The sequence below is a fragment of the Sceloporus undulatus genome, chromosome 2, assembly GCF_019175285.1.
Source record: "Sceloporus undulatus isolate JIND9_A2432 ecotype Alabama chromosome 2, SceUnd_v1.1, whole genome shotgun sequence".
NCBI lineage: Eukaryota > Metazoa > Chordata > Lepidosauria > Squamata > Phrynosomatidae > Sceloporus > Sceloporus undulatus.
In genome coordinates, this window is record NC_056523.1 from 212,882,805 (window position 1) to 212,897,073 (window position 14,269).

The 14,269-nt window shown below is 35.2% G+C and overlaps 1 protein-coding gene across 1 annotated transcript in view; it reads left to right on the top strand.

The window, feature by feature from the left end:
- The window catches only part of LOC121922729 (pro-neuregulin-1, membrane-bound isoform-like), a 651,075-nt gene that overhangs the window by 613,442 nt on the left and 23,364 nt on the right, over positions 1–14,269 (top strand). The window contains 4 exon segments of the mRNA XM_042452467.1: positions 755–854; positions 856–879; positions 8,044–8,102; positions 12,848–12,871. Coding sequence (XP_042308401.1) covers positions 755–854; positions 856–879; positions 8,044–8,102; positions 12,848–12,871 — 207 coding nt within the window.

A 14,269-nucleotide genomic window follows, 5' to 3' on the forward strand; every position in this document is an offset into this window, starting at 1 on the left:
TTGTTTACCTAATGAAGAAGCCAGTGGAGCTTGAAAGCTTGTAACATGTATTTTGTGCCTCTTAGTTGGTCCAATAAAGGTATCAAGTTTTGTGGCTTTTGGTTGTTATTGTTCTCTGCTACATGGCCAACTCAGCTACCCTGGATAAGTAAACACACATTGACAGCAATTTAGTGAGGAACAATTGATTGCTCTTTCATGAGAGTCTTCTTACTGTAGTGAACTTTTAGTTCACTAGCCCTCACCCATATGCATCCTTATAGTTAAAAACTGTCTGTGCTGCTGTTTTGTCTAATTGATGGTCATTGTCATGTCTGGGAGGCCTACCTTGGTTGATTATAAGTCACTTTATTTTTCCCATATGGAAGTCAAATTCATCTGTTACAGTATGGCAGCTTTGGTCGCCTTAGGCTGGTTTTTATGTAGTTTTTATTTATTTGTAGTGTTATTTTTAACTTTTGTATTCAATGTTGTAACCTTGTATTTTTTAATACATTGTAACCCACTTTGAATCCCACTGTGGGAGAAGTCAGGATATAAATCTTGGATATAAATAAATAATGGTTGAGGAATAGCAATAATTGGGCATAGAAAACATATGACATAATTATTATTTCTTATAACAAAAAGCTAAATGTTGTTATTTCCATATTTCACCAGAAATGTGAAGGCTAACTATTTTATATTGACACTGTTTTATAAAGGGTGCGATGATACTGACATACTGTCTTTTCTACTCCTTTGTTTCTTCCAGCCACTTCTACATCTACCACTGGGACAAGTCATCTCACAAGATGTGATGTGAATAAGAAAGGTTTCTGTGTAAATGGTGGCGAGTGTTTCATGGTCAAAGACCTCCAATCCAAGATATTTATGCAGGTAAGAAAACCCTTCAATTTTCCAATGGAGCATCAGTATTTATAGGCAAATGCACTTTTTTTTTGTTTCAGCTAGTAAATTGTTTAAATAATTTACTGTGCAAACGGATGGCAGAGTAGATGCATTTTAACTTCCACTTTGTATACAGCGTGGTCTTCAGATTTTCCTTCTAAAAATTTGCTATAATACACATTACATTGGTCTTTACTTAACTACTGATCACAGGGCTGGCTTGAAAAATTAAGGGGGTTATTAGGGGTGACACTTACATAATAGTATTGAACCCAACTGCTGGTTAAAAAAGGAGCAACCAATGAATCAAATAAGAAACCGACGTACAAAATGGGTTATTTCAGCAGCATTCAGCCAAGGGCAGAGGGTGTAAAAGTCTGTAATGTGAGATACAAACTCATAGGTGAATATATTAGAGCTGCTTCCATAAAGTGTTTTAAAGAACTGGAGCAGAAGCCTGTGAATTTTTCTGTGTCTGCAAGGATAGCAAAGTTTTGTCTGTCAGATTAAATTAATTTTTCCTGTTGTCAGAAACAGAAAAGCAACTCTACATCACCAGAACCATAAAAGGCATTCCTGTTCAAAGTCTATTTGAAACAAAGGCCTGTTACAGACAGCCAAAATAAAGCTGCTTCGAGTCACAGTGGAGGTATGGTGTTTCAATGATGCATGCATCCTAAGAGTCCAGAAGTTGCGCCAAAGCCACGCTCCAGCCCTAAGGACTGGAGCGTGGCTTTGGTGTGGCTTCTGGACTCTAGGACGTATGCATCATTGAAACACCATACCTCCACTGTGACCCGAAGCAGTTTATTTTGGCTGTCTGTAACAGGCCAAAGGTAGGCGGAAGTCCTCATCCTGTTATACCAGAATCAGCAACGGACCAGTGTGAAAGTGAAACACTGGATCCTTTAACTACTTATTAATTGATTTATATTTTCTCTTAGTGCAGGAACCAAGGTGGCTTAGAACAAGTTAAAGCAAAGTACAGCTTTAAAAAAACTGTTAGTAAGAATGTTTGAAAACAATTGAACAACACATAATTAATTCTGTTAAGTCTATCAAAAGTTTGTTTAAAACACAAAGTTAATACAGTTTAAACACATTTAAAACAGAACTTTTAAAAAAGCACAACACCCCCATAAAATCCCCCTTTAAAAGGCACCTCCTAAAGTCAATAGGCTTTGCTTTCTAAATAGTTCATTCTTCCCTACAACTTTTAAATGATTTGTCATGTAACTACTCTGCAAAGATTCAAAGGTATTTTATTAGAACCTGTTCATTCGTTCATGGGCTACCTTTTAGCAGTTCTTCAAAGGTGGCAATAATGCTGTTGTTAAACGCCCACCAGCTGACCTCAACTCATGGTGACCCTGTGGAGGATTCATCTCCAAAACGTCATGTTTTCTACTGCTCTACTTAAGTTTTGCAGAGCTCATGACCTCCCTAATGGAATCTACCCACCTGGCATAGATCTTCCTCTTTCTTCGTCTCCAGCCTTTCCCAGCATTATTGTCTTTTGTAATGAGTCATGCTTTCTCATAATGTGGTCAAAGTACAACAGCCTCAGTTGATCATCTTGGCTTTAGAGGTATTTCATGCTTGATCTGTTGCACAATCCTCTCCAGCTGACATCTCAAATGAGTGGATTTGCTTTTGATTTGCTTTTTCACTGTCCAGCTCTCACACTACATATGATAGGGATTACAATTGTTTGGACAATTCTAAATTTAGTCTTCAGTTGTATATCTTTACTCTTTAGGATCTTTTCTCCTTTCGTGGGTGCCTATACCATTCCTAGTCCCCTTCTATCTCTTAACTGCAGTCTCATTCTGAACAATGTTTGATCCAAGGAAGGGGAATCTTTGAACTGTTTCAATTTCCTCATGGGCATATAATAGAATAAAATAAAAAATAATTAGAACATAAAACACAGCAAAACAATGGAATGAATGAAGTTTAAAAACTGATAAATAAATAAACTAGATCGATCATATATGTGCAAATACTTGCAGAATTTAGAACATTGTTTGTCCAGAACAAAGGCAGCCACTTTGTAACTATGGGCTAGGGGCCATCAAGAGACATCCCATCTTCCAAGAAAGGAAGTAACAGTGGGCCAAAAAGTATGGGGATATATTGGACTTTGTCTCAAGTTGCTGATGAAGCGAACGTGTTTGGGGTTTTTTAAAAATAAAAATTGATCTCACTTTAAATAGTTGAGGAAAAAAACACACCCTAAGATGATAGCGGACCATAAAAACCATTGTTTGCATATGAGATGAGGCACATTAATCAGTTTAAGCCTTCCCGCTCTAATATAAATCCAGTTTAGCTCCTCCTTCTCAAGAGAAAACATAAATACTGTAAGAGAATACAACAGAAGGCAAGGCTAGAAAGCAAGGCTCCACTCTCCACCACAAATTTTGAATCAGAGAGGGTGAAAAGGCAAATCTAGCTGTATCATACATGAGTGACATTATTTCAAATTTTAGGCATGTGGGGCAAGATCGAATGATACCTTCCAGTGGGTGAAGAGTAGAATACAATCAAAGTGGAAGGGGAATTGACCTCTGCTTCCAGCTGCAGCCCTTACATGCATGAGAAAATCATGCTCCGATAGCTGGTCCAGCCCTCTGGAGACTCTGGCCAGCTGCAAGGGAGAGTGGAACAAAAGGAAATACTGCATTATAATACCAGTGTAACCTGAATTTAGGCCATTATATTTGTTACTTTTAGTAAAAAATTTCATAATGAAGTGAATAAAGGAGATATCTCTTTCTATTAATCAATTGTATATTAATGGTTTTATACCTTTCTAGGTTTAATCTTTTTGTGTTAACTGCTTTTAAGACTGGGATGAGGAATGGGGTTTTTGTATTTAAGCATCTTTCTTTAACTGTATTTTGTTATTTCTACTGGTTGTAATCCGCTTGGATCCTTGAGATTAAGCGGAATATAAATAAGTTATTTGTATTATTATTATTATTATTATTATTATTATTATTATTATTATTATTACCATAAAAGCCAATTAACCTAAGACTCTTAGGTTCATATTAGACCAAAACAAATGGTCTGAAATATCAATAACAAACAATGGTTGGGTGCCAGTTTATCCCATAACTATTTTCTCCTTTAAATCCATAAAAACAAAAAGTTACTAACCTTTTGCTCTTTCAACTCTGATATATCAAATATCCATTAGACCCACCTGCATAAAGACATTTTCAGTTCCGAAAAACCTAATTTTTGTATTTAATTTTAAAAACAAAACAATGCATTTCTCCCAGATCTTCATTTTTTCTAATGTACAAATGAACATATTTAGATAATATGAATAATGTTTTGTAGCTTAAAATGCTGACATTTTAGCTAAAGATAAACCTTAAAGATAATATAAATCTAATATTGAGATTACCAGAAGAGAATTACTCTTCTCTTACTTGAAAAATTGCCATTGGAGGATTACTATCTGTTAAACAAAACCACTATGTTTGGAAAAACAGGAAAGGGATAGTAGAGATAAAAAGCACTATAATAGAAATAAGATATTCCAATAATTGTTGTGATTTTATTATGTTTCCATTTGGGGGCTTTAGGTCAACAATGGAATCTTTTCTTCTCTTTTAAACTATTACCATGTAAATTGTCATCAGGGAAACTTTTCATTCCTTAAACAAGGCACAATATTTCTAGTTCTATGGACCCATCCATATTAGCATTTAATAATGGAGTTGACATGAAATCATGCAGTTTATAATAAATTATTATTTGTGTTATATTAACAGTATTAAAACTAGCCATAAAATGAAGTTAATGATTAGAAGAAAATTAAAATATTCTAATTGTATTTCTAAAAAACATTCAAAACTAAAAATCCGCTTAAATGAAATCAATACACAAAATTCAGAATCACTACTGCTACTCATTCTTTTTTATTAAGTCCTTGGTTTTGCACAAAAAAACCCTTCACAAATTATTTTCTCAAAATGTTCCAAAATTCATACACTCTCCACTGGCTGATATTTTTTTCAGCAAAGAATATCAATTCAAACAGTGTATTCCTGGTCCAGTATACCATTCATGATAACAGAGAACACCAATGGGCAGAGATTGTTGTTTTAGCACAGATGAAGACCTATAGCAGAAAAACAGGAAATACATCATTTAAACAATGCAGCCATATTAATTACTTGGGCTACTTACACAAGTCCTGCAATTTCTTTGGAATTCAACTGCTAAGCAAATGTATAGAAATTAATTAAAACCCTAAGATGTGTTTTAATTTTAAGTACAATTACAATAAATTTGGATTTGATGTCTGATACCACAGTTTGTCTTAGGTCTGAATAGAATAGATATTGCAGGAATTATTGACTTAAAACATGAAGCTTGCTCACTCAAACTCATTTGTATAGGTGTTGATATCTTATAATCACTTTTGCTGCCACAAACAAAAGATAACTAAAGCATACCAGTGCAGCCTGCCAGGTCATTGGAGTAATATATAACTTGGAAAAGCTCATAAAATGTTGTACAAATCTGTTGATGACAACAGCGAATATGGCATTATTTTTAACCGTTTGCTCTTTCATCCTTTCACTGTTACATCTGTCTACTTACTTGTGTCAATAAATTAACCTTTGTGCTAGTAGTCTACCCAACATAAGTTATGCAGTCTGGAGGAATTGTTGTATTGGACAAATCTGTGAAGAGATTGTATCTCCAATCTCTTGAATGTGTTCATCTCTGATGTGTTTGTGTGTGTTGTATATCTAAAACCATTTCTTTCCACTTTATGCTTCTTTCCTTTCATTGTAAACTATGTGTTATATACATCTGAGAAAATGTATGGCACAATAAACATGTCAGATGTTAAGGTTAGGTAAGGTTAACATTAGATTCTGAATTACCTAATGTAGTGCTAAGGTCTCAAGTGTTATCCACTCCTGTTATAAATAAAGTAACTGATGTGATAATGCCATTTTCTTTTTTGTCACTTTTGCTACAACTGATTGACAGCTATTGTTCTATCATTTATTTGAAGTGTAATTGAAAAGAAAAGTAGATAACCCGTATACAAAATTAGCAACAGTATCAGACAAGATGACAGCAGGATAAATAAAAGATTGAAAGGTTGTAAAGGCGAAGAAGTTAGGCTGTTTTATGAAATGGTTGAAGATTCAGTGCAACTGTGCAGAGCTACAAAATGTTTGGCCATTTGCTTTAACATTGTCTGATGCAAAATTGCCTACTATTACTTCAAAGATGTCAGATTCGGAAGCATCATGTAATGAAGACTTCACTGTGAGCGTAACACAACAACAACAAATAGAGGCCTTCAGGTCTTCCCATGACACTAAAAAACAAGATAGATGGACTTGAGAATGGTAACAGGACAATGAACACGAGAAGTCAAAGTATCCCAGAAAGTGGAAAACAGTAATGTAGGTTTTTAGTCAAATGGCTAAACAGTGTATGTCCTATATTGCAGCTAACAGAGAATGACTTTGAGCATGAACAAAGAAGTGGTCACTGTTATTGCTGCTGTTATCGTCCTTTACATTAAATTGGCTTTGACTTATGGTGACTATGAATAAAAAATCTCAGCAAGCCCTTTTTGTCAATAGCCCTGCTCAGATCTTGCAAACTCAGGACTGTTATTGGGTCCATCTGTTAACTTGATATATCTGTATCATGGTCTTTCTTTTTGCTTACTGTCCTCAAAGTCCTGTCCTTTTCAGCCAGAAGATGTCTTAAAATATCCATTTAGTTTTTTAAATAGTAGAATAATTATTAAATTATTCACTATGAGGTTGTCTACTGCTCTGAATAAATGAGAACCGCCATTTATACTTGTCATCTTTAGGAAATCAGAAGACAAAAGATGGGGAAATAATCTTCAACAGAGATAGGAATTAAAATTCTTTCTTTGAACCACCCTTTTATTAGAAATTTTACGATGACTTGGTTGCTTATTTTGGCCTCTTGAAGTTGTATGGTTTTATTAAGATGTGGTTATTGTTTATTGCTTTCTTGAAAGCGTGTGCTTGTAAATTAATATTTAATAATTTATTTTATAGTATGTATTTTGAATGTTTGGGCATCAGGTTTCAATATTATTTCACATAAAAGAAAACTTTGCTTTTTACCTTACCTTATCTTATCTTACCTTGTTTGAAAATAAATATGAATTCAAATGATTGGACTGAAAAAGAGATGAATTATTTTAGCTGACTGTGCAATGTAAATAGTTGCCAAAATGAAGGTCATTCATTCATTGTCAGGTATTTGTGTCAAAGAAGAAGTATGCCTTAGTCTATGGTTAATCAGCTAAATGTTCATTAGAAAGTCAATACTGACTATGTGCATTTCTTAGTTTAGCTGTATGCAATTATAGTGTTACTGAAAGGGATTCAGCTTCATTGTATTTTTTCATTCATTACGTTATTTTCCAGAAGTCTTTTAGAGGAGTTTCATGTTCCATAGGAAACAGAGTATAAATCTCTTTCTCTCCCTCTCCGGTTTTTCAATTTCTGAACACGTTTTTGCCCTTTAGGTGTCAACCTGGATTCTCTGGAGCAAGATGTGCTGAAGTTGTGCCCATGAAAATCCAATATCCCGAAAGTATGTTTTAAAATAATAAGAAATCTGCTTTCTCTCCCAACCACAGCAATCGAAATCAGTGTCACTTGGGGTTTTCATCCTTCAGATTGAACTGGATTCTTTTCCTTCTGCCCTTGAATTTATACTGTCACATTAGTCTGTACAGTTTGACATCATTGTACCATTTTCCATATTGCTACATTTCTTTATTAGTAGTAATTTTAGTATTAAAATTGCAAGCTTTCTTCCATAGGTGTGAGCTTTTCCAAGCTTAGCTCTAAAAAGAACGCTAACGGAATAACAGATGTTGTTCTGTCTGAGTTTTGTGACTTCAGTATTGTCTAAAGCTCATCTCAGTTTGGCCTTTGTAAATTTCTCAAAATGTTTTAGCCTTTATGGCAGCGAGAAAAAGAACCAGTTTCTGAAGATGAATGCACCAAGCCCAGGTCGCTCACACTAAAAGGGAGCCTCTTTCTTAGCGTGTATTTACCTCTTCTCTTTTTCTCCGTTTTCTCTACCTTTTTTTTTTTTTGTTTTTACTCTCAGGTGCCCAAATGAATTTACTGGTGATCGCTGTCAAAACTACGTAATGGCCAGCTTCTACAGTACGTCCACTTTCTTTCTGTCTCTGCTTGAATAGGAGCATGCTCAGTGAGGGCTGCTTTCTTGTAGCTGCATCTTTCCTCAGATTTTTATCTGTAACTAAATGGATTATATGTGCTTTAATGTAGATTGCCTCTGCATGTTTGCATGGACATGATAGCACAAGCAATTTCAGGAATTCAGCTGGACTGGATGGCAAAATTAAGAAAATTTAAAAATTAATGTTCACTCAAGTTAATAGCAGACAACTACAGTGTAACCATGAGCTTAAATTGCCAAATGAAATGCAGCATTAGATAAATATAGTATAGATACTATTTTTTAAAGCAAGTGATGTGAGGAAATTCAATTAGAATTATGATTTTCATGGTAATTTTTTATCAAGCACAACCAATAAAAAGTATGCAGGCTGAGATACATGAATATTGCAATTTTTCTAATTATTTTGGGGAAAATAGTACAACTCTGCACAAACATACACACATACACTTCAGAATCACGAATCCATTCCTTGGATTTGTAATCCTGCTTCACTGAAAGACAAGAAATATGCTTTACAAAGGGGTGTTTTACTTCTCTTTTTTCCTCATTAGGGTAAGTGTGTTTTGGGTTATGTTGGGATTAAAAGAGCTGCTTTTGATGTGCTTAAACTCCGTGGCATTTGCAGTCAGATTTTAGGAAACACTACAGAGTTTCTTATATTTTCATCCTTAGTTGATATATTACTGACAGCCAAATATCTTTTTTAAAAAATCACTAGTAAGATAAAAGTATTTCTTGATGGTTCGTTCATTCAACAGCACTGGAGGATCTCTGGATGCTAACTCAATTTCACTTCCATTAGCATGTAGCATTTATTGGTCATATAGGTCCATCTTCCATATCTATGATAAAAAAAATGTATATGAATAATTTATAGTAACCATTTTAAGCATTGCCCTCCCAAATCCCAAGTGTTCTCCTTGGGGTGGGGTCAGACATATTGCCTTAATGTTTACCTTAAGTACTAAAAAGCTTATTAGCATAGAGCATTAAATCTTTTTTTGATATTTGTACTGCCAAATGAGAAATATATATGAGTTTTCTAACTTATTTTCTGGACTTTAACAAAAATGTTGTTTGGATTGTCCAGAATAGATTAAGGCACGCGGTTAACAAAGGGAGCTTGCCTAATCATTTGAAGGTTTTACTTAAGTGCTGCATTTTTTATGTCTTAGCCATTAAAATAATTGACTAGACTCAGGGTTGTTCCCCTGAAATACAAACCTAAATCCTTTCTTCTAAAGCATTCCTATTGTCCGTAACGTCATTTGAAGCACAGTCTACACTTACTTTACTTTTACATGAAATGTATGCACCACAAATCTTTTTTAAGCCATTATCATTGATGTTACCTCATGATGTATCCAGCAAAAAAAAAAAAAATCAATAAGGAAGCACTTAGAGGCTTTTTCAAATGGGCAAGTATAGATGAACACACACAATTTTAAAGGGAAGTTTGTCTGATTAGAATAATTATGTGAATGTTGTGTGTGTTTTGCTGGACTATATAGTATGTCATAACTACAAAGCAACTACAGATTTGTTTAAGAAATGTAAAAAGACACTGATTTTAGAAAGGATTTATATTAATTTGACCTATGAATTATGAAGAGAAAACTTCAATAATCTAAGCTATTTCTCAGGTAGATTTAGAATTTGCATGTTTGTTTTATATGAAAATCAAATAATAGATCCAGTGTTGAATTTGAGAGACAATCTGCAGTTTCTGTGTTACTCTGAAAAACAAAGGGCAGGGTATTTTCCAACCTCCACCTACTCATAGAACTTAAATATGGATTTCAAATATAGACAGGGTAATTAATTGTGCTTCCTATTCTGTCATAGTAGTACAAATTACAGAGGCTTCGGCATAAAGTGGGCATGACATAGAGGCGGATTCCCATCAGTGTCAACCAGGCATGAATCCAAACTCCCACTTTGTTGTTGCGTGCCTTCAAGTCATTTTCTACTAATGGCAGCCCTAAGATGACCCTATCACAGGGGTTTTTTTTGGCAGGATTTGTTCAGACAGGGTTTGCCATTGCCTTCCTTTAGGGCTAAGAGCATGTGACTTGCCCAAGATCAATCACTGGGTGCTTATGGCCAAATGGGATTTGATCCTTGGTTTCCAGAGTCCTAGTCGAACACTCCAACCACTACACCACATTGGTTCTCACATGAATACTTATAGTTTGATAAAAGTTTGTATATTTGTTGAAGGAGCAAAACAGGGATTCTTGGACAAAGAGAGTAGTAGATGGAATCGCTATGGCATGGACTTCTTAATTGCACATGCATAGTAAAACTTTGTCACATTATTTCAAATATAAAGCAAGATAGCTGGCAGCATACAAGTCTTTGTTAATTTTAATAATAGCTTGTGTGAAAAATATTATTACTACTACTACTGCTTCTAGTACAGTTAACCTGAAACCATATCTGGATTGAAAACACTGAATATGGCCCATCCCTGTGTAATCACAGCTGCCTGGACAAACAAATTGGTGTTGCTGGCCACATACACATCCTGCCCAGTGCAGACTCTATGCCATTTCATGTGTACTGACAGAATATTGCCACCAGGGTTCTTTTGAGTCAATCTGTGCTGATCTTGGCATGCATAGGCTGCCAGAATAGATATTGTTCATGATTTTTAAGGAATGTTTTCTTACTAAGCCATCACAAGTGGGGGGATAGAAAACAATAGTTATAGATTAAATCAGAATATATACATAACAGTAACAGTAACGCATGTATGGACTTACTGCCATTAAGAACACATTGTCATTAATATCAAATATCAGCTGAAGTAGTATGCATATTATTCTGGAATTAGAATGCATGTTACCTCTGCATGATTTTTTTGTTTTTTGGTAAGATTTACCTGCCAAAATATATTCTTTTTAAGTGCCAACCTCCCACTGAATTATTTCAAATAGAAGCTATCTGAAATGAGTGACTTTCGGTGCAATTAAATTTAATCTAAACTGTCTTCCTTTATCTGCAGACCAAGCCTAAATGCAATAACATATATATATGCATGAGCATGTTACTAATTCTACTGAATACTTAATCAAGCTTTCTGTGCAACTAGTATATATTTGTTAGTAGTGTTCATGTAGGCATGTAATACTGGCTCTCTAAAAAGACAATTCTTTTGAATTTGGCCTTAACCCTTAAAATGTTTCTGATGCTTAGGAGGGACTATGCATACACAGCATATATGAATAGATGAGAAGTTCGCCGGAAAGAAAGAGAGAAAGATGGCTAGATGGAGAGAGAGAGAGAGAGAGAGAGAAATTTAAGTATAAATCAGAAGACTGTGTGTGTGTGTTTGCACACATGCATACCCAAGAGTTACAAATAAATAGAAAAATAAGTATTACCCTTATTTAAATATACAGCACAGAAGAGGCATCTTGTTTTGAAGTGTATTGTGTAGGCTCAGCAACTCCTTCTCAAATATAGCTGTTGAGTACAGTAAATCATGAATAAAAATCCTGAGGATACTGTGAACATCCACAGAAGTTACTGTAAAGTCAGCAGCCATAGATTACATAAAATAAAGTGTTGTGTGCCACTTATGCTGACATCATACTGCTAGGATGACTTTTCTAGGCCATATTAGCCTGTCCAGAAATAATGCCAGATGATGAAAGAGTAATCTAAAACTGTCTTTAGCTGAGGGAATCTATGTCGTTTCATTGCCAACAACAAAAATTTCATTGTTGATTGACCAAAAATGGAGCCAGAGCATAACAAGCGCCAGTTAAAAGGAACTAAGCACTCTAGTTGTGTCTTGTCAGCTCTTGGCCACTAGGTTTTGAGGATCCATTTTATTTTTCTGTTTTCCAGTTGATAATGGGAAATAAGGAAAGGCAGGCAGTTTCCTCTGTTTCTCATATATTGCCTCTAAGCAAATTAAAAATGCACACAATTGTTGGACAAATAATCCAAATTAGTCCTGCAAGTCAGTTGCCAAAGAACAGCAAAGATGACAGTATTATCACATGATATTGTCATTTTCTTTGTTCTTTGACAACTGACTTGTCGAAGAATTAGGCTTGGCTTAATTTGAAACTATGCAAGATCATTCCAGTAAGGATTCCTTACCCTAATGTATGTCAATGTGCCTGAGGACAATTTTATACAGCCTATGTAGGATGGAAAAAGTAAAAACATTAAGTGGAATTGGAACTGGAATTAATCCTAGAATGAGGGCCATGAGTTACAGACATGAAGAGCTGAACACATTTCATATATAGATGTGTTTTGTATCCATATTTTGGACAGAAGATGTTACAGTGAGTAGTTTCAATAGGTGGTCTATAAATGTGATGTATCAGCAATATCTTTAAGGGTTAAAATGCATTGGTGCATTCACCATATCTGTATAGATTGGGGTGTTGAACTTGCAGTCCAACAAAATCAGTAAAGCTGCAAGTTCCTCAGCCCTATTTCAGATTATATATGGATGCCAGTGAGTATTGGCTTCAAGCCATTGTCTCCTAAATGGATACAGAAACCTGCCAAAGCTTATATAAACCTTGCCACATTAATCTCATGCCATCCATCCTGTCTCAGTGTGCAGACACCAAATAGGTATAATATCCATGTGTAATTTGTTTTTTCGGTACAGTGCATTGCTCTTTTCTGAAACTATTTTCCTTTTCTTTCTTTTTATGTCAACTTTCTGCATTGGCAGAGCATCTTGGGATTGAATTTATGGGTATGAACCAATCATTCCTTTTAGCTTGCAGACTTTAGACCCTGAGAGATTGAAAACCTTTTTATTTCTCCCCCCTTCAATTCCTAACCAACTTCCTTGTTCTTTAGAAGGGATCATACAGCTATAACAACCTTTGTCAGCTCCCTATTTGCACTTACCTCAGCATTCATAAACATAACATGCTGCTGTGGAATATGCTTGAGCCATAAAAGAGTGGAACTATACTTTTCTGTTAGATTGCTTGGCACACTTTTTTAACATTTGATTTTGTTACAATCTAGTGTTGCTGCTCTGCCTTGGAAGCACCCACCCAAATTTCTGTCTGTCAGATTGAGTGATGGGAAAATCTCTTTTAAAATAAAGAAAGAATCCCCTTTCTGGAAAAGGGTAGGATAATAGAGCGGCAGTTTAAGAAACAGGGAACCTTAGCCCTGAACCTTTCTGCCATCACAAATCCCACTTAAGTACATGCTTTTATAGAAGATTTGAAGTCTGAAAATTGAAGCACCTCTTAGACCTAGCAATGTTCAGGGCATGTGAAGGGGAGATAAAATAAGGCAGGGCACAAGGAAAGTGAGAAAAGTCTGTAGTAAAATCCAAGAGCAACCACAGCACAAGGTGCAGAAACCTAACCTGAAGTTTATGTAGGAATTACGGTAAACTATTTCATATGCCCTGTTACAAAAATACTCTCTATTCTTCATAATGGCTGGAGACGATTCTGAAATTATATGTGACTTGGTTTTGCACTGCTTGTTCATGAGTATGAGCCCATAATTAGCACCAGAAGCACTTACATATGGTTAGAAGACTGTGAGTAGACCCCCACGTACTTAATGGGGCTTTTCCTTCCCACAGTATCCTCTTCAGCTCTCTTCCCAATATAATATAAGGCCTTAGGGACCTCCTAAGTATCATGATATGTAGCAGAAATTGAAAACTCCCATTTTATGGAGAAAAATGCCATGAGTTCATACATTCATACACTCATAAAAATGCAGGGATAGTTCAGGAAACTTAGAAATATCACACATGAGCAAAATAATTCATTTTTTACTTTTACAGAGTAGTTAGTTTCTGTAAGAATTCCTATCAGGGAGTAAAAAACAGGATTGCAGTTTTATAAATGAAATAAAAAATATACTCTGCTGTATGACGCCTCTATAAAGCACTTGAATATGACTAGATTTACATGGCATAATAGTATGCAGACACATAAAATGCTGCTGCACCAGGATAATGCCATTCAAACATCTGTGGTATACCTCCACAGATATGAGAGTCGTAATTCAGCATAGGTTAGTTGAGGGCCTCAGAATGCAGATTATTTTCTCCAAAACCCTTTTCCAAGCAATGATACAATGGCGTCTTCATTTCCTATCAATCTAGAGGCAGTAT